Source organism: Colius striatus, chromosome 2, assembly GCF_028858725.1.
Source record: "Colius striatus isolate bColStr4 chromosome 2, bColStr4.1.hap1, whole genome shotgun sequence".
Classification (NCBI taxonomy): Eukaryota; Metazoa; Chordata; class Aves; order Coliiformes; family Coliidae; genus Colius; species Colius striatus.
In genome coordinates, this window is record NC_084760.1 from 59904708 (window position 1) to 59931447 (window position 26740).

Sequence of the window (26740 nt, forward strand, 5' to 3'; positions counted from 1 at the left end):
TAGGTGAATATGGAACAGGTTAGGCTTCAAGCGTATGACTGCTGGCTTGACCTAGAGAGGGTGTTGGAAGGATGAGTGACTTGAAAACTATTACGGTCATCAAAAGAGGATCTAGTGGCTGTGAGGAGTCTGGGATGTGGCTTTGCCAGAAACGGACAAGTCAACTTGACAGGAAGAGAGCTATCCCAATTTTAATGCTAGTGTAAATTTTTTTTTCTTCCTTTATTTCTTGATCTTTGCTTTTTAAAAGAGTTTTTAATGGTGGTGCCAGAGTATCGTGAATAAGTATCCAGGTGCTGGCAATACCCTAGGATAGCAGGTACTGTGGTTTTTGAATCCTGATGGGCCCAAGGATCATGCTACAGCCACCATCAAACTCAGTTCTGCAAAAACCCTCCAGCTCTCTATCTGGATGTAACGTTTTGTGTTTCGGCTGATGTGCAGTATCGGAGCTCTCCTGAGCATTCTCAGTAGGTGAAGCTGGGAGGAGTTTGCAACAACACGGTTGGGAATGTGACTCAGCATGTTTTGATGGGACTGATTTTTAATGTCAGCTGCTGTGTAGTCTGACTTGCTTGTAGATAAACGCAATGGTGGAGGGGCAAACTAAAGATTATTGGTTTGTATGTGCCTATTGGTATCATATGTCACCAGGCTGTCTCAGGGAGGGCAGCAGGAGATGCAGTAGGCTGCAGTTGGTGCCCATCCGTACAGGGAAGGTGCTGACTGGTCTCCATCTCTTAAGCAATGATGTTTGCTCAGGATAAGAAAAGGGGGGCTGATGGAGGGGGGTGGTAGGAGTGTTCACATTTGCTGAAGGTTAACTCTGTCCACTGTGGAACAGTCTGATCCTTGGGATTTTTTTCCTTTCTCCATTAATGTAACAGGGCTTAAACATCTGGTTTAGGTGTGGGCTGTATAACTGTGGGATGAGTTAAGCAGTGGAGTGGTCTGGTTACTTAAGGAATGAAATAGACTGTGAAGTGATTTTGGGCAGGCAAGCCTTAACGTACCTGAGAAGCTGATGGCTGTAGGATAGGGAGGAGGGAATCAGGAGCGGGAGAGAGGACACCTCGGGATGATTTTTCTGCAGAAAAAGTGCACGTGTAGTTGTGCCTTCAGAGGTATTCAGGTGGTACAGATTTATATCACTGGCACCTCCCAGCAGTGGCTCCCCTTGACTAATATTACAGATTTCTTGCTCTTACGTGCTTCAGGATCCACCATGTTGTAAGAAAATTATGTAATATCTAACTGCTTTTTTTTGAAATGGGCCTGCTCTGGCAATTCTGTTCTGGGTACATCTGGCACCCACTAAACTGCAGTGTCCAGCCCAATATACAAAGCCATCCACTGACAGCACCTGCCAGATCCTGCCCTGTCACGTCCAGCAAGTGGGTGGCCTGGGATTCTGCCTTTCCTTAGTCTGGGGAGATTCCAAGCACAAAATTATCCCTTTAAATACAAGGTTATAAATCAGGCTTGACAACCTGGGAAGAGCAACTCCTCTACTGCGTGGGAGGGCACCAAGAAAAGGAGATTTATGGGGACCAGAAGACAAAAAGGAATATGAAAGAAAGTCAAAATCTGTGACACTGGTTAGAGCGCTCAGCTGGGAGGGAAGAGCTCAGTTCTCATTTTCTCTCTTCTTCCAAGATCTGCCACAAAGCCCATGCCTGTTGCTGAGGAGGCACCTCTGCCAGGATGAGTTGGCTGTCATCCCGCTCTGGAGCAGATGCTCACAGTGGCAACAGTTTGAGGGACTTATCTTCCTTACGAGGAAAGGTTGCGGGAACTGGGGCTGTTTAGTCTAGAGAAGAGGAGACTAAGGGGGCATCTCATTAATATTTACAAGTATCTAAATGGTGGGTGTCAGGAGGTTGGGGCATCCCTTTTTTCTATTGTATCTAGCAACAGGACCAGTGGTAATGAGATGAAGCTGGAACACAAAGTTCCATTTAAACGTAAAAAAAACCCTATTTTACTGTGGGGGTGAGGGAGCCCTGGCACAGGCTGCCCAGGGAGGGTGTGGAGTTTGCTTTCTTGGAGGTCTTCAAGGCCCTCCTGGATGCATTCCTGTGTGATGTGATCTAGGTGGACTTGCTTTGGCAGGTGTGTTGGACTAGATGATCTCTAAAGGTCCCTTCCAACCCCTACCATTTTATGATTATGACTTGCCTCGTGGCAGGGTCACAGGGCTGCTGCTGTAACAATCTGTGCCCACAGCACCACTGTGAATGAGGTCAGGAAACCATCCCAGGTCTCAGCGTGAGTGCCATACTTTGCTTTTTTACTGCTGTGCTGTGGCCAACTGTTTTTACCTTTCTGAGATGTTGATGGATAGAGTTAGTGTGAGCCCAGCAACTTAAGAAAGCAGAAGTTTCCAAATATTTTTGTTTGGATGCCACCATTGCCAGTAGCAGCAGCCACGTCTCCTGCTTCCCCTTGTACACCCTGTGGCAATTCCTGGGAGCTGTCAGAGCACCACACTGAGGTGTCCTGTGTGCCACGAGCGGTACATCTACCACAGTTCATGGACCTCTCTATTACAGGAAACCAGTCCAGGTTTGGCATCCTGTGACTCAGACTTGTTTGGAAAGGAGTGCAGTCCCTCACTGAAATACTGTGAGTCACCACAGAAGCCTTGAGCCTCAGGAAAGGCTGCTATGGAGACCATGGGCAAACTTGCAATAATTTTGGAAGCCTGGCAATGAATTTTGGAGGATCCTCTTGCAAATTGTATTTCTATTCAGCCACAAGGTGTTAAATTTGTGTTGCCTTTTATTGCAGGTTCAGCCCTCTCTATTTTTAGTTGCTCTGCTGAAATAAACCAAATACAGCAGGATAGAAACATTTTGAATCACTTCAAAACTCTTTACTAATCTTTCCCTGCTCAGAAGACAGTGGAAGCTCCCGTTGGTCACATCCATGAGGCACATGTGCATGGCTGAAAGTCAGTCTACATGGTATGAGATTCTACATTCAAGACACTGGTAAAACTGTGTTTCAGCACCAGCCTCTGCCTGAGGCTTGAAAGTGTATTTCTTTACATCTCTTTGTATGTCTCTGTGCTGGAGGACTTACCTTTGCCATCCTGCATCTTGACCTGAGAGCTGAATTTCTAGGTGGCAGGAAGCATGCTGTTAGAGGGTAATGGATTCACTTTTAAATCTTGTACCCACTGGAGCAGGTGCATGAGGCGGCACGGTCCACTACAAAACTGTAGTTATGCTCTTTGTTACAGTGCTATAACTGAGTTTAAAACTGTACCTTGCCACCCTACACTGGAGAAAGGAGTGACATATGCTTGGTTATACTGTTGAAAATAGTTCAGGAAGTGCAAAGTTTGATAATCATTTATGGGTGTATTTTACTTTGAACAAATAATGAATGCAGCTGCATTTGCTGGTGATACCTGGCCCTCTTCTGGTCTGATCTGAGATAATTGGGAAAAGATCTGTTTTGCTTAGTGTATCTTTTCTTGGGAAATAATGGTCCTGGGGCAGTAAAAATTCAGGCACACCACCTGGAAAAGAAGGTAGCTTTCCTAAGCTTTTTATTAAATACTTCACATCCTTGTAATTAGCTAACACTCTTAGTACAGTTTTTAGAAATGAGAAAACTGGGAAGGCTGTATTACTGGGGTGCAGAGAAATGAAAAAATTCTGCAGAAGATTATGCTGTGACTTCTTAAGACCAAGAGAGGGGTTTTTTCATACAAATATTTGTATATCCTGTGTTATCAGACATCCCAGTGGAACTAATTACACTATAGTTGTTAACACTTTCCTTCTACAGATGAGCTCAAATCACATAAAATGCACATTGTAAACTCCTTCTGCTGGCTTCAACAGAGCAGAAATACAGTGTGACTTATACCAACCACTTGATCACTTGGGGAAATTGATCATTTGGATGTCATCTTGGAGCTTACATAATATAAACCAGATTGTTCATATCTTTCTGACCCCCCCGCCCCCCCCAAAAAAAAAACCAAAACCAGCAAAAGCTCCATATACTGTAAAATTTGGAATACATTGCAGCACCACTAACCTGATTCAAATGGGAAGGGTGGGGTGATGTTATGACAATGAGCACACATGGCTTCACTTCAGAGGAAAGTCGGCTAATGGATTGCGTGGTAAAGTCTTTATTAAGTCAACAGCTTTGGCTGTGAGTTCCAGAGGGCAGGACTTGGAGTGATGTGCTGCTCATAGGGAGGAGAGAAGAACTTTCATTGGACTGGACACTTCTCACTATGTGTAACAGGCAAACCAAACAAACTTGGGAAGATCAATTGAAGAAGGCACCAATTTTTAGACATACTCACTAGCTGACTCCAAGTCCTTATCAAGAGTTCGAATGACTTGCAGAATCCATAGCTTTGTCATTTGAAGATATAGATAGCTATACCTCTGGAAAAACAGTTGATGACTGCTGTTCAAGTTCAGCAGTTGCTTAAAGTTGCAATCATGTAGCTTCTTGACACATAGTTCCTTGAATACAGAAAGTGTGGAGATTCCTGCAGCATCCAGAATGACACCTTTGCAATTACAACTTGCCAAAGTGTCATCCATGCTAAAGCCAAGCTTATGAAAGATGGATGTTTTTGCCATCAAATACATGATATTGAAAAAGTATTACAAAAACAAAAAGGGCTTACCTACAAGAAAATGGCATATGGAGCTTATTGTTAAGAGTCCCCAGCAATTGCTGAGCTGTAGATGTTTCAGCAGGACTGCAACTGTTCTGTTTCTAAAGGGGCATCAAAAGAGGGACAGGGCTTTGGGAATAGGAGGCAATGGATCTATTAGTTGAGAAATTTCAAGACTTTTTAAAGAAGAAAAGGCAACTAACCAGAGGCGTGTTTTGTTCCCAAAGACTTGGATAAATGTGTAAAAAGGAAATATTTTCCACTATTAATAAGATAAATTTGGGGAACTTGGTAGATGGCAAACACCTTTCTAAACCACTGTCTTTGGAAAAAAAACGTACATAATTTTAGCCCTTTCTTTTGAAGGTGGTTTCTCAGACATGTAATATATAGCAGATGTTGATGGTATAAGAGGTTACACTTGATGTAGACTGGTTTTGTTGGGTTGTATGGGTGATAATGTCAAAGCCATCCTAAAAAAAAGCTAGAACAGCAGTGTTACTGCTGAATCACAATGCTAAATACTTATATGGAGATTATCATGTTTGGGAGAGAAGTTAAGCTGAATATGTTTTTCATCCTGCTTGACTGAAAACAGTAGAGTAGAGGGATTTCTGTGTAAACTAAGTAATGAAATGTTTGCCTGATCTGGATTCTCAAACCAGCAACTTGAGAGTAGTACTTGTGCACAGGTAGATGTGGGATGTAGCTCTTGGTAGAGATTTAGTAAGTGAAGAATTTGGTCAGTTAGGACTAGGCAGATGTTGAGCACAAAGCTGGGCTGACCACAAGCTTTTCCAAGAAGGAAATGCACTAGGAGAGTGAAGAGCTTTTTCTGATTCCTGCCTGACCCAGTGCTACTGATATCTCAAGGCCTCTGGGTCCTACACCAGGTCTGAGGCTTGCTGAGGACTTCCAGGCAAGTTAGTTAAGAAGCTGGTGATGAAAGTCTGAAGTTCTGTGAAGATGCCTTGTTAAAAGTTGTTGACCTTGTAAAGATGATATGAGGAACCATATGTCTAAAAAACCTCCTTGCTTATGCAGAAGATGAGGTACACAGTGCTTTTAAAGGAGCAGAGTAATGAAAGCAAATCTCAGGTGAATCTCGAGTTCTGAGTGATTAAGAACAGCCAGTCCCTCACTACCACCATTGAATAAAGGTGTCATTCAGACAAGCTGTTGTAAAAATCTTTATAAGTGTTTTTTTATGAAGGGAATATATGTGCCTAACAAACCGCCTATACTTCTTAACACTTTTTGGAGTCAGTAATGTAGATGTCCGTGTTTCGAGAATCTGATCCACACTTTGACTGGGGACCCAGCTGAGATAGAAAGGATCTAGAGGACAAGGCACGGCAGCCCTCTTGCCCATTTGTATGTCCAAACCCCTTTCACAGAACTGGGTCTCAAATAAGGAGCTTGACCAGAGGTGGGTTTTTTACGGTAGGTTTGGGTTAGACCCAGAGCACCAGACTCAGAGTCCTATTCATCAGATAAAATCTACATAAAATAGATGCGACTCATTGTCTATGCATGTTGAAGAAGTCAGGAGGGAAATGAGTTTCCCTTTCAACAATTTAACTCAAAGGCTTTTTGTAGCATAATCGGTCAACTGTAAAAAGAGTTGCAATTACATAAGATATTTTCATGGATTTGTGACAGATCCCCAACACCTATGTGTGAATCCATACCCACCTAAGGAGGAGAAGCAAACCTTGCTCGTCCTAAAACTTGGATCTCAGAAGGCTGACTAATTTTTAAGAGGTAGGCACAATAAAAAGCGAGAGATTTAGAATATACTCTTTTTCATTATTACCATCTCTTAAGATTGTTTTTCCCAGTACTTGCTGGTGAGAACTGGAATGATACACCGTGACATATTGTTGTGATCCATGTCTCTAGGATGGGTGCTGTTGGGAAGTCAAAGGATTCTTAGGGAGGGTCTGCAAGGGAATCTTATTCTGCTTTCAGTTCAAAGCATGGCAGTTGCCCAAAGCAAGACAGGGGATCAGTGAGACCTCATCCTATGACTTGCACCTCAACCCAGAGGAGTTTTAACTGCACTCTTGAGTGGCTTATTTTCTGCATCTTGAACATAGGTAATAACGATAGGGAGTGTGTATAATCATATGTATGTCTTAGCAATGTGGGGTGCTCAGCAGACCTGTGTAGCTATTACTTTAATATTGTATGAGAAAATAAGAAATATTTCCTGTATTCCAAAAAAGTCTATGCTTGGCTCATACCACCCTTCTGAACAAAATAGCTCGAACAGTTTCCAGTGAGAAATCAAATACCTAGCAGCAAGTGGAGCACCATGAATGTGTTTATCCTGCATTATCCGGAGGCATAGCTTGTCCCTGGAGCACAGGGCTGCCGCTGCCGAGCAGCCACACGGTGTCGGTGTGATGCCGGGAAAGAGCGCTGTCACACCTCGGGACCGGCCCTAAGCCGCACCACCCCTTCCGCAGCCCTGGGCCAGCCGGGACCCCACTAGGCTCCTGTGGCACCCAACACAGGACGTATTTGCTGGTTTGGGAGTTGTTAGTCTGGAACTGGTTCAAGCAGTGTATTAATTTCTGGCTGGTTAAATATTAGACTGTTTTGCTATGCATTGTGTTTTAACAGCATTGTATAACAGAATTTGTATGCTCCAAAGTTGCCTCATCAAAAAAACCCTTAAATGCATTCATGAAATAAAATGTTAGACCAAATTTTTCCTCCTTCTTATTTTGGAGAAGCAGAGACACACAATACAGGTGCCAGTGGACAATTCTTTCTTTTCTGACTAAGGGACAGGCTGTTTCTGTAGAATACTCCTAGTCCACAAGTTGTCCTGGTGTGGCTATATAGAGCACAAACAAACTTAAATACTGGTTTAATGAAGTCTAATAAATAATTTTAAAGAGATCTTAGACAAAACTGGAACAGGAACCTGTTTCCTCTCACAATCAGCAGTCACCATACAGCACAAGATTTTATCAGTCAACATTGTGGTTCCTTGTTTAGTTCTGATTTTTGTTGGGTCATCACGTATGTCTGTGCATGGTTGCTAGCAAACATACATACTGTTTCTAAACTCTTTTGTGATTCTGTGGAGAATGCCATGAAGAAGCAAAAGAAAACATTACACAAATAACCTCTAATTTTTTTTTCAACTGGATGAAATTAAAGCACCGTTAAGGACAAAAGAGTCTTGCTTGATTTTTCGTATAGAATGTCTGTTAATTATTCATACAGAAAACAAGACCTTGCACTCTACAGGCTGGCTGTACTTCCAAGCTTTGCCATGCTTGCTATATACTTGCTGAAGTCAGAAAAGCCAGAACTAATAAACACAATGGTGTACAGTTTGGTAAAGGGTAAGATGAGCATACTCACATTTGTAGAGTAGAATATTGTATAAGATGACACAGTTATACTTTAACTGCATCCTCACAAGAGCAACTACATAGAATCATAGAATGGTAGGAGTTGGAAGGGACCTTTAGAGATCATCTAGTCCAACTCCCCTGCAGAAGCAGGTTCACCTAGATCAGGTCGCATAGGAACGTGTCCAGGCGGGTCTTGAAGACCTCCAAGGAAGGAGACTCCACAACCCCTCTGGGCAGCCTGTGCCACTGCTTCGTCACTCTCACGGTGAAATAGTTTTTTCTTATGTTTAAGTGGAATTTTTTGTGTTCCAGCTTCATCCCATTACCCCTTGTCCTGTTGCTAGCTACTATAGAAAAAAGGGATGCCCCAACCTCCAGACACCCACCATTTAGATATTTGTCAATGTTAATAAGCTCACCCCTCAGTCTCCTGTTCTCTAGATTAAACAGCCCCAGTTCCCACAGCCTTTCCTCATAAGGAAGATGATCCAGTCCCCTGATCACCTTGGTGGCCCTGCACTGGACTCTCTCCAGAAGTTCTCTGTCCCTTTTGAGCTGGGGAACCCAGAACTGTACACAGGACTTCAGATGAGGCCTCATCAGGGCAGAGTAGAGGGGGAGAAGAACCTCCCTTGACCTGCTGGCCACACTCTTCTTGATGCATCCCAGGATGCCATTGGCCTTCTTGGCCACAAGGGCACATTGCTGGCTCATGTTTAGCTTATTAGCAATCAGGACTCCCAGGTCTCTCCCTGCAGAGCAGTTCTTCAGCAGTTCAACCCCCAGCCTGTACTGGTGCATGGGGTTGTTCCTTCCCAGATACAGGACTCTTCACTTGTCCTTGTTGAACCTTATGAAGTTCTTCTCTGCCCAACTCTCAAGCCGGTCGAGATCCCGCGGAATGGCAGCACAGCCTTCTGGGGAATCAACCAGTCCTCCCAGTTTGGTGTCATCAGCCAACTTGCTGAGGGTACACTCTGTCCCCTCATCCAGGTCGTTGATGAAGAAGCTGAACAAGACTGGCCCCAGAACTGAGCCCTGTAGAGAAAGCTACAGTGGGAGGGAATGTGTGCATGCATATATGTCTGTCTGTGTGTAAGGTTAGACCCCATGGGCTACCCTTACACTAGATGAACCCTGTGTTGATTAGCTCTAAGAGTCAGGTACTCTAGCTGTAAAGTGAAGGTGGGTAATGTTGGCAATTTTTCTCTAACAGCATTTTGTTGAGTATCTAATCAAATAACTGTAAATTAAAATGGCATTTCTACTGTGCTGTTTATTACTGCACTGGCACATTAGGACAAGAAGCAATGCTGAGCCTATAACACAGCAAGCAAAGCCAAATGTTGCCTTCCCTTGCCATACTGATGCTAGGTGGCTTCTCATGGACATTAACAATGCTGGGACATATTTAGTATCCCTGTCTGGGACATATTCTGGTCTATGTAGTGCTTTCCAAAGTGGCTACTTATTGGCTATGGAGCCATGGCTGGAAGGATCAGTGGAAGGAAAGAAACATTTTATTTCTATGCCACCTTATAAAAGTCTTTGGAGTCACACACAGAAGAAAAACCTCAGTTGAGCAGATTCCCTTGGATGGGTGACTACAGCTATGATGCTGATGGGGAAACCCATTGGGAGACATTTGTGACAGTTCTCAAGACAAGATGAGCTGTCCGTCTTCATTAACTCCTACCAAGTTTCAAGTGCTTAATCAACTTATTGACCTTGGACTTTTTGGCCTCTGAACAAGCCTAAAATCAGAAAAATATGTATCAATAGAAAAGGCCAAACATGACTTTTTATGTATTTCCATTGCTCTGCATGTTTGCTTTCTTGCCTACGTGGTGTTTTCAAGAATGTAGTCAAAACAAGTACTCTTTTCCACCCACATCAATGAACTCTAACACTGACCTTCCTTGAGGTGGCAGGAATTGCAAATTTGTGAAGTGCTATCTCAGCAAGACCAGGTATTTATGCTCTCTGGATCTGCAGTGTGTAGTGGTCCTCAGCTATTCTCATGCTGTTCAACAAATATGCATTTCTCTCTTGCTCTTGAGTCACAGATGAGAAGGTGCACAGTACTGTCTTGTTCTTGTTAGCCATGAAGCTGAACCCCAAAGGGATGGTCATCAGTGTAATTGACCCGTTTTCCATTGTTTTTACTATTCTATGATTCTATGATCCTCTTTTCCTGCCAGGCTCCCCACCCCAGGCTGGAGTCATGTGATAGCAGAGCACCATTACAGACATCCTCTGGGACATACCTATTCCTGGATCAGAGAACAGCTCAGCTCATGTAATTGTAACCAAAGCCTGAGAGTTAGGGCAAAGTAAGTTCCTCCAGAGCACGGCAGTGTGCCAAATCACAAAGTCCGTGACTCCATGATCTCTCATCAGAAGACATCGAATCTCTTCTTTGGTTAAGAATAAAGAGGGTTTTTTTTAATTGCATGATTTAAGAAATGTGTAGCATATCACAGTGTATTAAGTTCATATCTAATGCCTTCCCAGATGTTATATTGTCTAAAGCTTGAAGAGTATTTTATCAGTTTTAATCCTTGTCCATTCCATTCACTTGCCAGAGACACTGGGTCCCCTAAGTAGGTTGTACTTTTTGCTGTTTACAGGATACTTTTCTGTGCAATTTCTGCTCCTGCAAGTGCTTATTGCCCAGCTGATGCCACAGCAGCCAGCCTGTATCCTCTTGGGAGCCCTCCCATGCACACAGCCCTGTGCAGTTCCCCTAAATTTGTACAGCCTCAGGACTTTGGGCCACAGGTGACCTAAACTCCTGTGACTGCAGTTGTACCAATTAACTAGACTGACCTATGTCCCGAAAACTGGATGAAAAGCTGGTTCTTAGCATTTAGCTCAGGAGCAGGAAAACATATTTCATAGCTGCTGAAAGCTGTAAATACCTGCTTTTAATAGGACTAATTTAAAACAACAAACGTTTCTCTGGATCGTGCATTTCTTTCAGTGCCCCAATTAATGGGGCAGAGTATGAATGGAGGCACCACTGGGTTGTGTTTACACTGTAGTACCACGTTAGCAACCTTTTGGTCCTGCTCAGGAGGCTGTAAAATGCTTTGTTCCTCACAGCATAAACACTATTATACTACCATTAGGGTTGGATTTACTTACCATGAAGCAAGTGTAAATACTCCTGCATTTGGCACTGCCCCAATAACAGAGAGAAGCTGAGGAATGCTGCCACAATATGCAGTCAGAGGTTCTAGGGCGGGGAGAGGGGAAGATTTTTCAGAATCATCCCAAATTCACTGTTCTGAGGGTGTGAGCTCAGACCAGCACAGAGAAGAGCTTAAAACAGCCAGGGCTAGCAACAAGGACTGCAAACAGTTGTCCTCTGATGCAGGAGCAATGCTGGACCGTGCAGCGGAGATGGGACCTTAGTCATGCTTCTAAACCTTGTTCAAACACTAAATGTGTTGAAGGCTTTAGTACAGTTTGGGAACAGGTTCCTTGAAGAAATTCCTGGTATTTCCTGGTTCCAGGCAGGCTGAAAAACACTGTGAGAATGTGGTGGCTTTTGGTATGTCCATTTATGGGCATGAATCAAAGGAACTGCAGGGAGGAAAAAAAGTGGAAAATGGGAGGAAAAATAAGTTAACTGAGCTACTTCCTCTCTTGGATTCTTCTTGGGTTTTGGGCAAAGCCTTACACTGGTATTTCATCCCAACTTCTCCTTGCTAACTACTTCCACATGTAAGCATAGTACAACATCAGTTAAAGCCACATTTAAGCACTGTTTTTAAAGAACTTTGGATTTTGGTGGTAGGATGCAAAGTCAGAATGCTTGAATTATTATATGTTTAGGTAAGAATATTACTATTTCTTCTTACACTTAATATCCTTTTCAGTGTAATGGTACGAGAACTTTCTTCAAGCACGACATCTGACAAGGGCTCTGCTACATGAAAGAGAAATACAAATTATCTAGTGAAGGGTATACTTTTTCTAACGGTGTCCAAAAGTCAGTTTTCTCAGCTGAGTCCCTGTCTTTGTGAGACAAACAACTGGATACTGTTCAAAGACTTATTTGTTCCTGTGTGGTTACGGATCATTAAAAGTGGCTCATTCTTGAACAGTTTCTTAACTAGCGTCTTTTGGATGTTTCGTAGCTCTGAGGAATCTGACAAATTTCCATCTGGAGTGTAGAGCCTGTTTCATATGAAAGGGCTGTAATCCGTGTCTGTTGTTCCCATCTGCATTGTGTTAGACAGCTAGGCTGCAAATCCATGCAAAAGTGTTATGGCAGAAAAATCTGAAATACGATGGCTTAGAGTTATTTCACAAATGATTTGATACTCTGGTCTTAAGCCACCTTGAATTCCTGTCTAATGATTAATTGAGTATCATTTATTAAATGAGTATTGACTTTACAGAGGCCCTTTACCAACTGTGTTACTAGTATTGCTGGAAATCCATTTTAAAGAATTAGTCACTTGAATGAATATACCTTCATATATGAATAAAATATCGTCAAAGCACAGTAGGAAAGCCACACCACAGGATTTTCTGAGGATGCAAACATCCAAAAGCAAACTTCCAAAACAAGGTATTTTGGAAGGAATGTGAACCAATGTTCTCTCCCATGTAAGTGACTTTGGACTTTTGAACTCGAGCTTTTATTCTTGCATCTATGCATCTTAGGCACAAAGAATGAAATCAGGAAACATCTTTACGGTTGAAAGGCCCACATTTTAACTATCATTTAAGATGCCATAAATTCCACATAAGAGCCCCCTTTTTTCCCAGGAGACCTTTGAAAGACTTCTAAACAGTACAATGCCTACCTACACCTCTAGGAGACCTTACAGCAAAGTATTTTAATTTCTTTACCTTCAGAGATAAAACCTTCAGAGGTCTTACACCTGTGAAATAGTGTAAAATGCATGCTTCCATCAGAAGACTACATGTGTTCCTGGAAAAAAAAAAAGAATACAAATCATTATAATGCAGTGATAGCTGGGATTTATGATCCTTGATATGCTTAGGGGAGAGCAACAGCTTGCAAAACAGATTTGCATATGCAGCATGCTCCTTTTTTTTTTTTTTTAATTGAAAATGACAACAGCATCTGTTTTGGGGCAGCCCCTTCATGAGTGTCTAATGACAGATAGCCCTTCCTAAACTAGTGTACTGCTGCTGCTCTCTATCCCTTAAGCCTCGTATTCCAGGCACAGCTAGTAGACTATGCTGGGGGAGGCCTCAGTGCCACACAGCTCAGATGTCTGAGATACTTCTTACAGGAGCCATCTTTACAGCCCCTTCCTCATTACCAAATATGGCTCCACACAAACCCATGACAAGCCCACACCACAGAGGACTGGGAGTAGAATGTGAGTGAATCTCAAGAGCCAATTATGAGGCTCAAGAGATCATATAATCATAGAATCATTTAGGTTGGAAAAGACCTTTAAGATCATTGAGACCAACTATTAACCCAGCACTGCCACATCCATGATTAAACCATGTTCTTATGTGCCACACATACATGTCTTTTATTTGCCTACAGGGATGGTGACTCAACCAATTCCCTGGGCAGCCTGTTCCAACAACTGATAACCCCTTCTGTGAAGAAATTTTTCCTAATCTCCAATCTAAACCTCCCTTGGTGCAACTTGAAGCTGTTCTGTCTTGTCATGTCACTTATTACTTGGGAGAAGAGACCAACCCCTACTTCTCTACAACCTCCTTTCAGGTGCTTGTAGAGAGTGAGGTCTCCCATCAGCCTTTCATATATGATGTTATAAGGAATGGACATTCACAGTGTGGCCAGCAGGACCAGGGAAGTGACCATCCCACTGTATTCAGTGCTGGTGAGGCCGCACCTTGAGTATTGTGGTTTTTTGGGCCCCTCACTACAAGAAGAACATGGAGGTGCTGGAGCGTGTCCAGAGATGGGCAACAAAGCTGGTGAAGGGTCTGGAGAAAAAAGTCTTATGAGGAGCAGCTGAGGATGTTTAGTCTGGAGAAGACAAGGCTGAGGGGAGACGTGATCACTCTCTGCAACTACCTGAAAGGAAGTTGTAGAGAGGTGGGAATCGGTCTTTTCTCCCAAATAATGTGTGATGAGACAAGAGGAAATGGCCTCAAGTTGCACCAGAAGAGGTTTAGATTGGAGATTAAGAAAAACTTTTTCACCAAGACAGTTGTTAAGACACTGGCACAGGCTGCCCAAGGAGGTCACCATCCCTGCAGATATTTAAAAGATGTGTAGATGAGGTGCTGACGGACATGGTTTAGTGATGGGCTTGGCGGTGTGAAGTTAGTTGTTGGACTCGATGTCCTTAATGGTCTTTTCCAATTAAGTTATTCTATGATAACCTACAATTCTAATGAACAGGCTTGAGCAGCATTAGAAACACACAAATTCTTAAAGGCGTTAATTCCGACCTGTCAGGTATATTGTGCTTCTTTCTATTCTGATCTGGAGTTCTTCTATAGTGATGCCTATGAATGAAGTCCATGTATATCCTGTCCTTGCTGGAACTAGAAGCGACAGTTTTCTTGTTATTTGGGGGTGGAGCCACAGTAGCGGTTGGACAGCCAGTCCTTGTGGTTGTATGAGTGTTTGAAGTGTCTCCAGGGCAAACTAAATGGCTGCATCGTATTCATAATCTGAAAAAGAAAAAAAGTAGGGAAAGAAAAAATGCTGGAGAGTCACAAGGAGCGTAAGAGCCGGAGGCTACCCAAAACTATTTCATATGGGACACAGAAAGCCACTTCCTCATGCCAGAATTCCTTGTATTTTTTAGGGGACGGGGAAATGCTTCTATGACCTTGCGCAAAGCCTGGTGAGGCCACTGGCAAGACTCAAGCTCTTGACTTCCCATTAATTTAGGGGTCTGTTGTCCACCTTTAGCCAAAGCCAGCATTATGCTGATTTGCCGCTAATGCTAGCTGAAATCAATGGGATTGGAAAGTGCTCAGGAAGGATGGACGTTTTTGTAAGCTAACACTCTTTCACCACCAGGAAATTCCAGATTGAACTTGTTTGCCTTGAAAAGGATTCTTGTTGGAGAGTAAGTGTTTTGGGGTTTGGGTTTTTTCTGAAAAAATAAAAAACCCAAACCCTAATGCTTCCAGTGCAAAGGTTAGTTTTAAATTCAAAGAATTTCTTCATCTTAAAAAAGGGACAAAAAGAAGTTCATTAGTAACATAGGACTTAGCACAGGGCTGAAGCTTTCCTTTTTCCCTTAACAGGATGAGGCAAATTACTCATAACTGTCCTTACACCTTTTTTTTTTGCTTATCTGCAAAGAATGTTTGGGCCGTTATCACAATGTGTAGCTCTTACAACACTTTCCATCCCCAGGCCTGCAAGAATTTGAATCAATGGACATTTCACAGACAAAACTGTCACATAAAATTATTTGCCCCTGGCGATCAAGTAGGGAGATGGCAAATACCTGGGCTATCTGCCTCAGTGCTGTTTACCATACCATACTAAGGTCTTAATTCAGGTAAAACCACACCTAAGTTAGCCCTCCTCTAAGAAGGTCACACATCAGAAGGTTTGACAAGGTCTCTTCCACTCTGTATTATTCTATGATTTTTGATACCGTAATTTTTAGATCTTCACTGAGAATTCTACTCGGTTTTGGACTTCTGACTCTAGAGTTGGGAGCCACTCCAACGCAAATAATGGGAAAAATCATTTTCCCTGCCTTCAGTTGAAAGTAAATCTTAACTAGTGGAAGACTTCAATGCAGTTAACCACATTGTGTATGACAGCAGGAGTTGAAGACTGCTGATCAGCTGGCTCATGTTAAAGCCGTCACGTGACACATGAGGAAGCTCCTGCATTTTCTAATGCAATACTAGGCTTGGCAAAGCAAGCCTGGCCCTGCCCTCCAATCTAAATTCAAAACAGTAACAAACTTACTGTTGGTTCACTCGTGACTAAATAAATATCCATAAATCATGACCTTATTCCTAAGTGCATGTGCTTCTGGACAAAAAAACCACCACCTCCCCATGCTTTACTTGATTTTCATCTAGTGCAATGCCAAATGCTTTGAAGAACATGTAAAATAATAGTCAAGACTAAACATAAATGAAATACCAAGCCATTTATATAAAAAATATAAATACTTTATTTTTTCAACTAAAAAGGTGCAAACATGTAACTTTTGGTCACACTTCTCAACAAATAAACTGTCCAAAAAGAGCCATAGTCAAAGAAAGAAACAAATGCTCGAGTGGAAAGACTGACGAGCTACAGAAGAGCCATTTTTTTTTTTCTTAAAGCCACTTCTCCACAGAGGGGAACTAAATGTGTTTTGCCAGATGAATGCTTTGTAAGGACACAGGCACCTCAACTCTTTAACGGTCTCCATCTTGATGTCAACTCACCATTTGGCCCTATCCAAAGAACTTCCACTAGAGTATCTGTTTCATGCTTTGAGTGCATTGTCAAACAAGCTTTAAATCCTACCTATCTTGTTCCAAAAACAGGCTATCATTGAACTTTCAAAGCATTAAACAAAGGCACGAAACTTTAAATTAATTTAGGTAACTGTACAAATATATATACACACAGTATTTACAATATTAATAAGAAGTAGCTTGTTACAGGTAAATTAACTGCCACAAGCTGTCCAGTCTAATAGACATGATTCTGATTCTTGCTGACCAAGACATACGAATCAGAGTGTCAGAGCTGAAACGCTACCATCCTGACTTATCAGGACACCTTCTGCTTAGCACTTTGCTGGGTGAGTGTTTGCATTCCAACTGCTACTGTCACCAGACCAGCAGCCAGCCAGCAAGCATACTCACCCTCTCCTTCTCAATTGCACTACTAGATGAAGCATGCTGTACCACATTATGTGAACATTTGCTTGAATCTGCTTTTCCTGCCTATTTCCCTCAACCCCTTCACACCACCTCATGAACAACATGTTCTGAAGTTGTGTCTTGCTGTGGTCTTGCTGTCCATTTTACATCTTTAAACCACCATTCGGGGTCAGTAGAAAAGTTTTCTTAAAAGTCACGTGGAGCAGTTTGTTGAAATGTAAAAAAAAAAATTAAATACCTTGTGCTATTGAATCATGTTTACAAAATGAGATGCAAATCAGTTCAAGTTGAGAATCTAGTTAGCGTCTCCTTCAGGCTTTATGCCATGTCTCCATACATCTTTCTGTAGTACAGAGACTCAAAGATGTCATTGTCTCCAGGGCAGTTGTAGTGGCACGCACAGGTCTTGATGAACATCATTTTCCTCTTCATGACCTCTCCATCGGGGCATTTGAACTCCACAGGGAGGGTGGCAGTTCTGTGGGGTGTGCAGCAGCGCCCGTCTGTGCAGACGCCACAGAACTTGGCTCTGTAGGTCTTCACACTGGTGCAACCAGACAGCTCAAACTTGATGGGCTTGGAGATTTTGGGGGTACGGATGCACTTTTTGCCTTTCTGTTGGGGTAGAAGTCAACACAAAATGTTTAGCAGGCAGGCTTCCACACGGTGCCAAGCTTGCAAACTGGGGGCCAGCAGACATGCCAATCATTATTGTCAGGCTAAAGTGTCTTACATAGTGCCATAATACAGAGGGAGAGAAAATTAAGGGCATTTAATTGTCAACTATTTACCGCTAGAGCAAAACTCAAGTTTCAAGGTTCACTACTGTCAGAACCACATATTTTTGGGTAAAACACTGTCTTTCTGCTACTGGATGGAAACATCCTAGCAGATCATACATAGAATCATAGAACAGTAAGGGCTGGAAGGGACTTCTAGAAATCATCTAGTCCAACTCCCCCTAAAATCTCATAAAGATGAGACTGTTTACCTTGATGTTCTCCTCCAGGTCTGCTTCACAAGGTCGGACCATGCAGAGCCTACTCTGCTTCTCCAGTCTGCAGAAGGCGTTATCATTGGTGACCCTGGTTGAGATACCCATGCCACAGGTCTTGGAGCAAGCACTCCATTCTGTGGTCTGCACCAGGCAGTTGTCACGCATCATTGTTGGGTCTGGACCGTAAGTATCTTCCAGTCTGTAAGCTGCAGGAGACAGACAACCAAGATAAGACTGCTGCCTGACCCCATGCTCTGCTAAAGGCTCTCTTCCCCTTTCCTGAAAAAATTCAGGCAGCCATGCTTATCTGCAGGGTGATTCTGCTTACTGCAGCACTCCAGCTGCTGGGGTGCCCTGCATCAACCCATCCCACTGCCTTTGACATCTACTCAGGCTGCCCCGAGGCAGCCATCTGCAGAGGGACTCCCACTCACCAGCGAGAGCAGGTCCCACGGCAGTCTGCTCTTTGGCCTCATCGCAGACCCACTCTTCACAGCACTTTCCAGGGAGCTTCACCCGGCGCGGGTAGGGGCAGTCGGGGCTGGGCAGGCGGACGTCCATGCTGCAGAGGGGCACGCAGCCCACGGCCCCGTCCAGGCAGGTGCACTGGTACTTACAACTGCTCTGGAAGGACTCGCCGCTCCGGTACACCATGCCGCCAAAGACGCACGGGGCGCCGTCCCGAGCTGCGAGGGGCAGGAATCGGAGAGTGAGGCGACGCCGGGCCGCGGCTTCCCCCTTCCCCAGCCCTCATCCCGGCAGGACCCCGGCCCTGCCCACCCCGCGGCCGTCGGCAGCCCCGGCCCCCACTCACCGGTGCAGACGCCGATCCTGCGGTTGGCAGGGGAGCCAAAGTCGCAGAAGAGGCCCTTGTGGTGGTCGCAGGGGTCGCGCTCGGTGCAGAGCTCGCCCAGCTGCTTGGCGCAGACGCGGCAGCAGCCGCAGCCGTCGAGCACCAAGGAGACGCCGGCGGGGCAGGTGGGGCCGGGCCCCGGGCCGCACTGGCACTGCCCGCTGCACTCCTGGCCCTGCGCCTCCTGCAAGCGGCGGGGGAGAGAGGAAGAGAGAGAAGAGAGCGTCAGGGCTGCCGCCGGGACCGCGCCGGCTGGGGCACAGGCAGCTGCGCCGCAGGTGGGCACTTACTGGGCTGAGGAGGGCGAGGAGGAGGGCGACGGTGAAGCTGGTGGGGGACATCCCGCGACGGTCGTGGGCTTGTGGGCTGCGCGGTGTCAGGCTGCCAGCGGTGTCGGGCTGCCCGGCGGAGGGGCGGTGAGGTGGAGTGTGCCGAAGGGAGATGAGAAGAGTGTCCCGCCGGGTGATTCTTCTCAGCGGCGCTGTCCGCACGGGCCTGTGGCGGTGGGCGCTGGGACGGCTGATGGATGGACGGGGTGTTTCGTAGCTGCTCAGTGCGGTGCTGCGCTCTCCTCCGCTCTGCTCCTTCCGAGTCCGGCAAGAGAGTAGCTGTGTGACTGCAGAGTGGCGGAGCGGGCGGCCCTTTATAGGCGGCGGCGGCGCGGGCTCGCCAATGAGCTGAATGGGGCCGCGGACAAACAGCGACATTCCGCGCATTCCTGCGCGCCGCGCCGCCCGCCGGCCCCGCCCCGCGCTGCCGCCGCCGCTGCCGCTCCGGAGCGGCCCTGACCCCTGACTCTCGCATTCCTCCGTCTGCGCTCCCCCCAGCCAGCACCCCCCCCCCCCCCCCCCCCGCCGTCATTTTATTTTTTATTCCAGTGTTTTTTAAATGTGAGTCACCTCCGTCGCCAGCGGCTCTCGGCCGCGCCCCCCCCCAGCCGCCCCACTGCCCCCCGGCACCGCGTTATTTCGAGGGGGGCGGCGGGGCGGTTGCTAGGGGAATAACGGGGAATCCGTTATTTCCCCTCCTCGGGTCGCCCCTCTCGCCGCCCCTCGGCTATCCAGCAGACGAAGGGGACGGGTGGTGGGCGGTTTCGGGGTTGCCCCGATCCCGCCGAGCACCCCGGGGGCAGCCGACGGCCCCTCGCCTTGGGGTGCCCGGTGCCCAGGGGCGGCGAACGGTCCCGGAGCTTTGGTAACACCAAAAAAAGGTATAATTACACTACCAGGTATAAATTGACTCTGTGTACCACTGAATCATACTGAATATTTGTAATGTGTTCCTTCCCTAATAGATGCTCTCTATGAATAGAGAGAGTGCCTATTTACTCTGAAATATTTGGCACAGCAGACAGAGTCTGAAGCGTGGAAGAAGTGGCTATTATTTTCCCACTGCCTGTGTGCAGCTGTCACTTCTGAGCAACACGTTCCTCGGACATCCCTGCTTCCCAACCTTCCTGATGGTCCACCCTGGGATTACAACAAGAGGCTGGCATGCCACCTCGCTCAGCCAAAACCTTTATGTTGTGGTTTATATTTGACTGAACCCAAGTCCTAAGCATTGTGGCTTGTAATAAATCATTATAGATAACAGTTATGGTTTGCTTTTTTTTCTTTTTTTTTTTTTTTAAGCCAGGAGGAGGGTTCTTCCCCCACCTCCTCATGTATTATTTGAATATTCAGTGATGTCATGTTGTTTGACCTCTGCTTTAATGCAAGGAATGCCAGTGTTTTGGCTTTTGACCTGTAGGAGTATGTTAGCGTTTAATGAGAGAGACTGGCTTAATGCTTCTTATTAGGGAAACTGAAATCTGATGGATGTCTTAAAAGACTGACTCCATCTTCTGCATGTCAGCTTTCTCTCACTGCTGTGATGCAGCAATATCTGTGCACAGGAATCTTGAGGGGAAAAGAAATGTTTTCATGTAGACCCCCAGTAGGAAATACTGTACTGTAAAGCTATTACTTATATTCTGCCAGCACTGCACTTTCGCTGGTAAAGTTCTTTTGGTGTCATTTGGGTGTCTTCTTGAAATTCTTCATTAAAATAAATGAGATTGGCTCTGAAGGAAAAAAAAAAAACAACCAAACAGAGGAACAGTTATGGTAAATAATATATGTTCACAAACCCATGAGGGCTCCCAAAATCTGTATTTACTTGAAGGACTCCAATGGTCTCAGTGCTGGGTAAATAATATGTGTACCAAACTATGTATGACATGCATACCAAAATGCAAATGTAACCAGGTAAACAGAATGCCTTTTTTAAAATGCCTAAATATGGTAGAAGAACATCAGAGAGGGAGAGAGAGAGGCTCTAGACATGTTTTATAACTTTCTATGTAAGAGGTTTTTTTCAGAAACAATTTTATTAAACAAAACCTAAGAATCTCACTGACAGAAAAAGTATTTTTAAAAGTAACAAACCACCAGAAAGCTAGGAAATCCAAAATTAAAGGATAAATCCGTCCTAAGTCCTCACACAGTGAGCCAAGTACAGCAAGCACCATCCACTTGCTGTCCTGAGAGAAAAAAAAACTTAAATAGGCATTTAGACTTCAGGACTGCCTCAGGTCTCTCACCACCATGAACTGGGCGTTCGCCCACCGAATTACAAGTTGTATCAGCCCATGAAAGCGGGCGAGAATCAGAGTCCATCAGGCTTGCCTTTTTGTCCTTTTGGTGTCTGTTCTGTTCAATATGACCCAACGGGTATCTTGTCACTGAATGTGCATCTGTGTGTATGCACAGGGATGAGGGGAACCTGAAAGCAAAGGCAGCTCTTTCAGAGTCCAAGTGATCTCCAGCTTATCATTTCTGATGACAATGTATCATCGGTTGGAGACGTGCATCTTGGTATCGATGCATAAAATAGTTAAAATGCACTAATTTTGATTTCCAGGCAGGTGTTTATACAGCACATGCTTTTAAGATAGTATATTTTTCTTGCTGAAACTAGGAATTCACTGCAGCGGCCTTACAGACTTGTTTACACAGCTATATACAGTATGTGTGTGTCTACATCAGCTTCAGTTGGTGTAGTTCCTTTGGTGAAGTCTTGTAAAATCTACAGGTGTGGATATGCTACATTCCTCTCTGGTGTTTTTCCTTCTTTTTTTTTTTTTTTCTTCCCCTCCTTCCCCCCCTAAAAGTCACTTGATCAGGTATCGGACATACTGAAAACCTGGCAAGACTACAGGAAAGTGGCTAGACTTGGAGTGTTTGTGTACTTAAAGAAAGAATCTTGCACATTTTCAACTTTCAGTCACAGATATTTTTTTTTTATGAGAGCAGTTGGAGGTCTGAGCCAGCCCTCAAAGCGGAAATCAAAAGCTCCCAGAGAAACATACCCGAGGAATGTGAATCTGATCCAACAACCATACGCAATGCACATACTGTACTGTCAGTCTTATAGGAAGTCTTGCCATATATGGACATTGGGACCCTGAGCTGTTTATCATCGTGATAGGCTTGTAGCTGGCTTTGAACATTTCTGGCTTGCCTCAGGTTTAGTATGGCAATTAGTTCCTTTCCTAAAATGCTCTCCAGGATATTTCTTTAAAATTGTAATAAATATGTCTCAAAATTCTGAAAGGTCTAGTTAAAGTTACACTAGCAGGCTTTTGCTTAAAATGCAGATTCCAAGCAAGGCTTACACTGCTAGCTCAGAAAAGTGACACAGAATAAAAATAAAGGGATTTATCCCATCAGGAGTGTGGTTGCCTGGTGTTTGTATTTCCTAGAAGTCATCCGGTAACTTATTCTATGTATCTGTAGGCATAGGAAGTAGACTTCTGGCTGGACTTTTACTCATCTTTTTTTCAGGAGGGAAGCCTAAGTGCTTAAGTCCACCAAGGCAAAATGAGATAGAAAACTACCGTTCCCAGGGGCTGCCAAGCAAGTTATCCATGTTGTGCTATTTCTATAGCTTTGTCAGGTTGAGGTACATGGTTGCAAGCCTTCCACTTTGGAGCCAAGTCAGTTTATGTCAGTGAATCTTACTGATGAGAGGCATTAGCTCTTCTCCACGGTGAACCAGAATAAGAAGTCTGGATGGTGCAGTGGATAGTGTAAAGCCTACAAAAATGTTCACTGTTGAACTGGTGGACCTGGTCCAAGTTTCTCACAATACTAGGTCAGATTCTATGCTAGTGTCAGCTGGGCAGATTCACTGAACACACCGTTGGCCATTGAAATACTTGGACTTGAGAAGTTCACATCCATTGACCTAAAGCTACTCAACAGTATGAGCAAAGAAAAACCATCAGATGTGATTCCCATTAGTAGATCTGAGTTCTGCTGTTTTCCATAGTCATTATTTAAACTCCTGTTCTTTACCTTCTAATGTGTAATATTTTGTTGCTTCCAGAGTCACTGAGAATGCTGCCTTAAGCTCTTGGCTTTGTTCTTACAAAGTAGCTGGAGTTTTCTGCTATTGTGTGTGGTCTTAAAGCGGCAAAGTGATTTCTGGAAATAGAATAATCTAAATGAGTGTTCAATGCATCTGTAAAACAATTTGTACAAAAGAGAGATTTGAAGCATCATGAAGCCAAAGGTCCTTTACCTACCGAGCCTCTGGTTCAGAATATCCTGTTTTATTCTGAAACTGCCATCGATGTGATCAGCAATATAGGGAACAGCATTCACTGCATCTGTGCAGTGGTTGGCTGTGTCCTTGGTTTTTGTGGGGAAGCACAGAGCATTCCACAGCTCACAAAGGTGTGTGAGGAGGGAAGAGGCTTTCAGTTTTTTATTTCTCAGATTTGATTGAGGTTTGGAACCTCTCACAGTAGTAACTCAAGTAGCATAGGGCTGTTGTGAGTCACTGACCAGTTCTTTGAGGACTGTCCTATAAATAGTTAACAATTTGTAAAATGTAAGTGTCATGCCTGGAGAGGAAACGTGGCCAGGGACTTGATTCAGAACATCCACCAGAAACCCTTTGAGATCTCTTAGAGGAACCACATGGAAAACAGCTGGAGCAACACTTCCTCCCATTCTGTCATTGCTTACGAATGAATGGCAGGAATGAATCAGATCTGCTTATTCTAAAATGTGTGTGATTTTATTTTCAAATTTTCAATCTACCTCTCTCTGGAGCTGTTGGTGTAAATTTTGGAGTTCTGTGGGGTTTTTTTCCCCTAGGCTGAGATACATCGATGTTTAAGATTTGGCCAGATTAGGGACTTCATGTAACAAACACAATTTGCTCTGCCATAAACTGTGGGATCTCTTTATTTATGTTGTAGCTGCTGTTGAAATGTTGAGGCCCATGGAGAATCCTGTGGGGTACATTTGTCCATGTTGTTCAGTAGGGTACGATCGATATTTGTACATTTGAAGATGATGAATAGAGTGTTTTCTTTGTCTGTAAAAATTTCCCCGCTTTTGGGTGCAACCTGAGTTCGAAGACTTTGGTATAGTGTAGCATGGGCTTTTCTGTTTACACAGGCCTTCTTGAGAATGTAGATGAGTTGGATTATTGTATAGGTCCCTATTGACTCTGGAGGACTTGATGAGCATGCTGTATCAGCTGACCTACAAAGGAACGTCATATCCTTGTTGTATTAACATTGGATTTTAGAGATTGCGTGATCTTCAGGAAAATGGTTCACTGTAGTTCAGCTGCCAGCTTGACTGACTGTTTTTCCAGCAAGTGATGTGCGGTATGTGACCTGTGTAAATACATCTGTACAAGTGACGCAGATGGGGAAACTAGGATGTAACCTACAACAGCCAAGGTGGCTTCCTTATTGACCCGTGGATGTGTGTGAAATTTAGCAACTACCAGACCAGGTCTGAAAACCATCTGATGGGGCTAATCTCTCTGCTGTCAGTGGGAAATTCTCTGTCCGACCATTTTTCACGTGGAGCTGAGAAAAGCAGACAGTCCAGGAAATAATGTGTGTTGTTAGGGAAGTGGGGAGATTTCTAAGATATTTTGATTTCCTGCAGGAGCTAATCGAGGAAACTTAGTTGTTTTAAACAGTGATGGTCCCAGGCCTAGAATTTACAACCATGTTGCTACAAATGTCTTGGTGGTGAGTGGCTTTGAAATAATAAGCATGAAGTTGTAAAAGCGGTAGGACTCACACTAGAAGTGAGTGTTTCTGAGCATATTACTCCCTTTATAACCCTTTTATTAAAGGGGTTTAAATAGAAATCAAGGTTAGGTTTTTACTGTACCTAGGTGTTTGTTTTGACCGTTTTGGACAGTGGAGTCTTTATGAAGACTGAGGCTATGAAGTTATTTGTGGTGCATTTCTTGTGAGGAAGTTACCCGTGATGGATCTTGTGGAAAAGTCTTAACCTTAATAGCATGGTAGATCTGTATGATTATTTAAGATTCAATTATGACATGGGATGAAAAGACAGTTCATCAATTGCCTTTTTTCATTACCTAAGATTTGCAAGGTATTTGAAAATCCTAAAACTGTCCTAACCGGTGTTCACCTTCTGAATTAGGGACTCTGTAATATGAAAATTTCAGGTGAGTTTTAAAATCATAAATAAACTAGCCACATCTTTCTTCTTTTTCCTTATGTCACTCACGAGATACACAGAGTTGAACTTCAAATTCTCCAGGTACAGCTTTCTTATTTTACCATCTTAAATTCAGTGAGACCTTGCCTAGGCCTTCACATAATTTCTTTATAAATGGTTTGCAAAGATTGACGGTAGGGTACACCACTTGGGAAGTGTACTTTGTATTTCTTTTTTGCCATCGAGCTGCCACAGGGGGGAGTAGAAGTTTGGAAAGGACTGCACTGTGCCCAAGAAGCCACGGAGGCAAGGGATGTGTTCCACGTGTGTATCCTGGTCAGTCGCTGTCAGGGAGAGGAATGGGCACAGAAGAAGAGTGGATGTGCTAGGAATGAAAGGGTTGGTTGGAGGAAGGAGCTGTAGGGTTTCTGCTGCTGGGACAAGCTGAATAGTTGACTGCATCGCAAAACCACGCTGTTTTTCTTATTCATTCCAACCAGCTTTTCCATCCAGAAGTAAGGGGAATGTGACCAAATTGTTTTCCTCCCTCAGGAGGGAAGATGACATGTGGGAATTGTACAGTACTTGCTAAATCCTGTCCTTCTGACAAAAGGATTTTCCCACATTAGGACTATTTGCTAATGATTTAAAAATGCTAGGCAGATAGAAAAGAGTTGTTCCTGTGGGACTGTTAGTGTTGGCGAAATCTGCTCTGTCTACTCTCTTAACATACAAGTAGCTGGGCTCTCTGTTGGTCCTGCGCAGCAATAGTGGGGAAGGGGGATGTGATCCTCACGCCTTGGCCCTGACTGCAGGGTTACTCTCTTGTCCTATGTCTAACCATAGCAGCTCTTGCAGCATGTGGTCTGCGGTAGCAGTGCGGCTGCCAGTCGCCCTTCTGCCCTGCCAGTGGGCCGGATGTGGGTAGAAATGGGGCTCTAGATGTGAGAGTGGAAGGAGTGGGCTGGGACTTTGGAGTAGGAAGGTGGAAAGCAGCTTATCCCTCCTGTCAGCTTCCCACTATGTGCCGGATTTGAGCCCATATCCAGAGACAACCAGTTGTGGTACTGAGTGGGAAAGGGTAAACAGGGCTGAAGAGAGAGGTGCAAACATGTGTTTGTGTGGGAAGAGTTGGGGGAGGAGACAGAAGAAAGTGAAGGAAATGGTGTGTGAGGAGAGTGGTGTAAATGAACCAGCCAAAGATGAGGTGGGCTTGGCAGCCTTCTTCTCACTGCTTTAACAGCATTTTACTACCAAGAAACAGTGTTCAGATTTGTTCAATGGGCAAACTCATTTGCCAGAAGAAGAGAGACGTGTCTGCAGCAAAATCTGGGTATTCTGTTCTGAGAACCTTGTGATGCCAATCTCTGTTTTTTCTTGTCCTGCTATGCTCGAGCAGCTTGCATTGAAGAGCACAGTGGAGTGACTACGTGTTTCTTGCTTTTTTGGATCTGCGTTCACAAGTTTTATTATTGAACAACCTGGTCAACAATTTTTGGGAAAGAATGAAATAATTTTCAGGAAATGATGAGCTTAATGATCAGGAAAGTA

At 44.3% G+C, this 26740-nt stretch overlaps 1 protein-coding gene and 2 long non-coding RNA genes across 3 annotated transcripts in view; 1 reads left to right on the plus strand and 2 right to left on the minus strand.

Moving 5' to 3' along the window:
- Positions 1-10410: 10410 nt before the first annotated feature.
- On the minus strand, positions 10411-14672 carry LOC133624925 (uncharacterized). The gene is made up of 3 exons (XR_009818195.1): positions 14452-14672; positions 12895-12976; positions 10411-11616 (listed from the first exon to the last, which is right to left on the minus strand). It is a non-coding gene; the product is annotated as an uncharacterized LOC133624925 (long non-coding RNA).
- Positions 14673-16130: 1458 nt separating this feature from the next.
- Positions 16131-19315, minus strand: CCN2 (cellular communication network factor 2). Its single transcript, XM_061990709.1, has 5 exons — positions 18998-19315; positions 18669-18891; positions 18289-18540; positions 17849-18060; positions 16131-17472 (listed from the first exon to the last, which is right to left on the minus strand). Exons 1-5 carry the CDS (start codon positions 19046-19048, stop codon positions 17176-17178), a joined length of 1035 nt encoding a protein of 344 aa, XP_061846693.1. The 5' UTR covers positions 19049-19315; the 3' UTR covers positions 16131-17175.
- Positions 18909-26740, plus strand: part of LOC133624964 (uncharacterized) — a 56642-nt gene continuing 48810 nt past the window's right edge. The window contains exon 1 of the long non-coding RNA XR_009818226.1: positions 18909-18985. This is a non-coding gene — a long non-coding RNA (uncharacterized LOC133624964). The remainder of the gene's footprint in view (positions 18986-26740) is intronic.

Coding starts and splice junctions, on each gene's coding strand:
- CCN2 (XM_061990709.1), bottom strand. CDS start 19,048: ATGTCCCCCACCAGCTTCACCGTCGCCCTCCTCCTCGCCCTCCTCAGC. Junction 18,892..18,997: donor TCCTCGCCCTCCTCAGCCCA/GTAAGTGCCCAC, acceptor CGCCGCTTGCAG/GAGGCGCAGGGCCAGGAGTG. Junction 18,061..18,288: donor CGTGGGACCTGCTCTCGCTG/GTGAGTGGGAGT, acceptor TGTCTCCTGCAG/CTTACAGACTGGAAGATACT.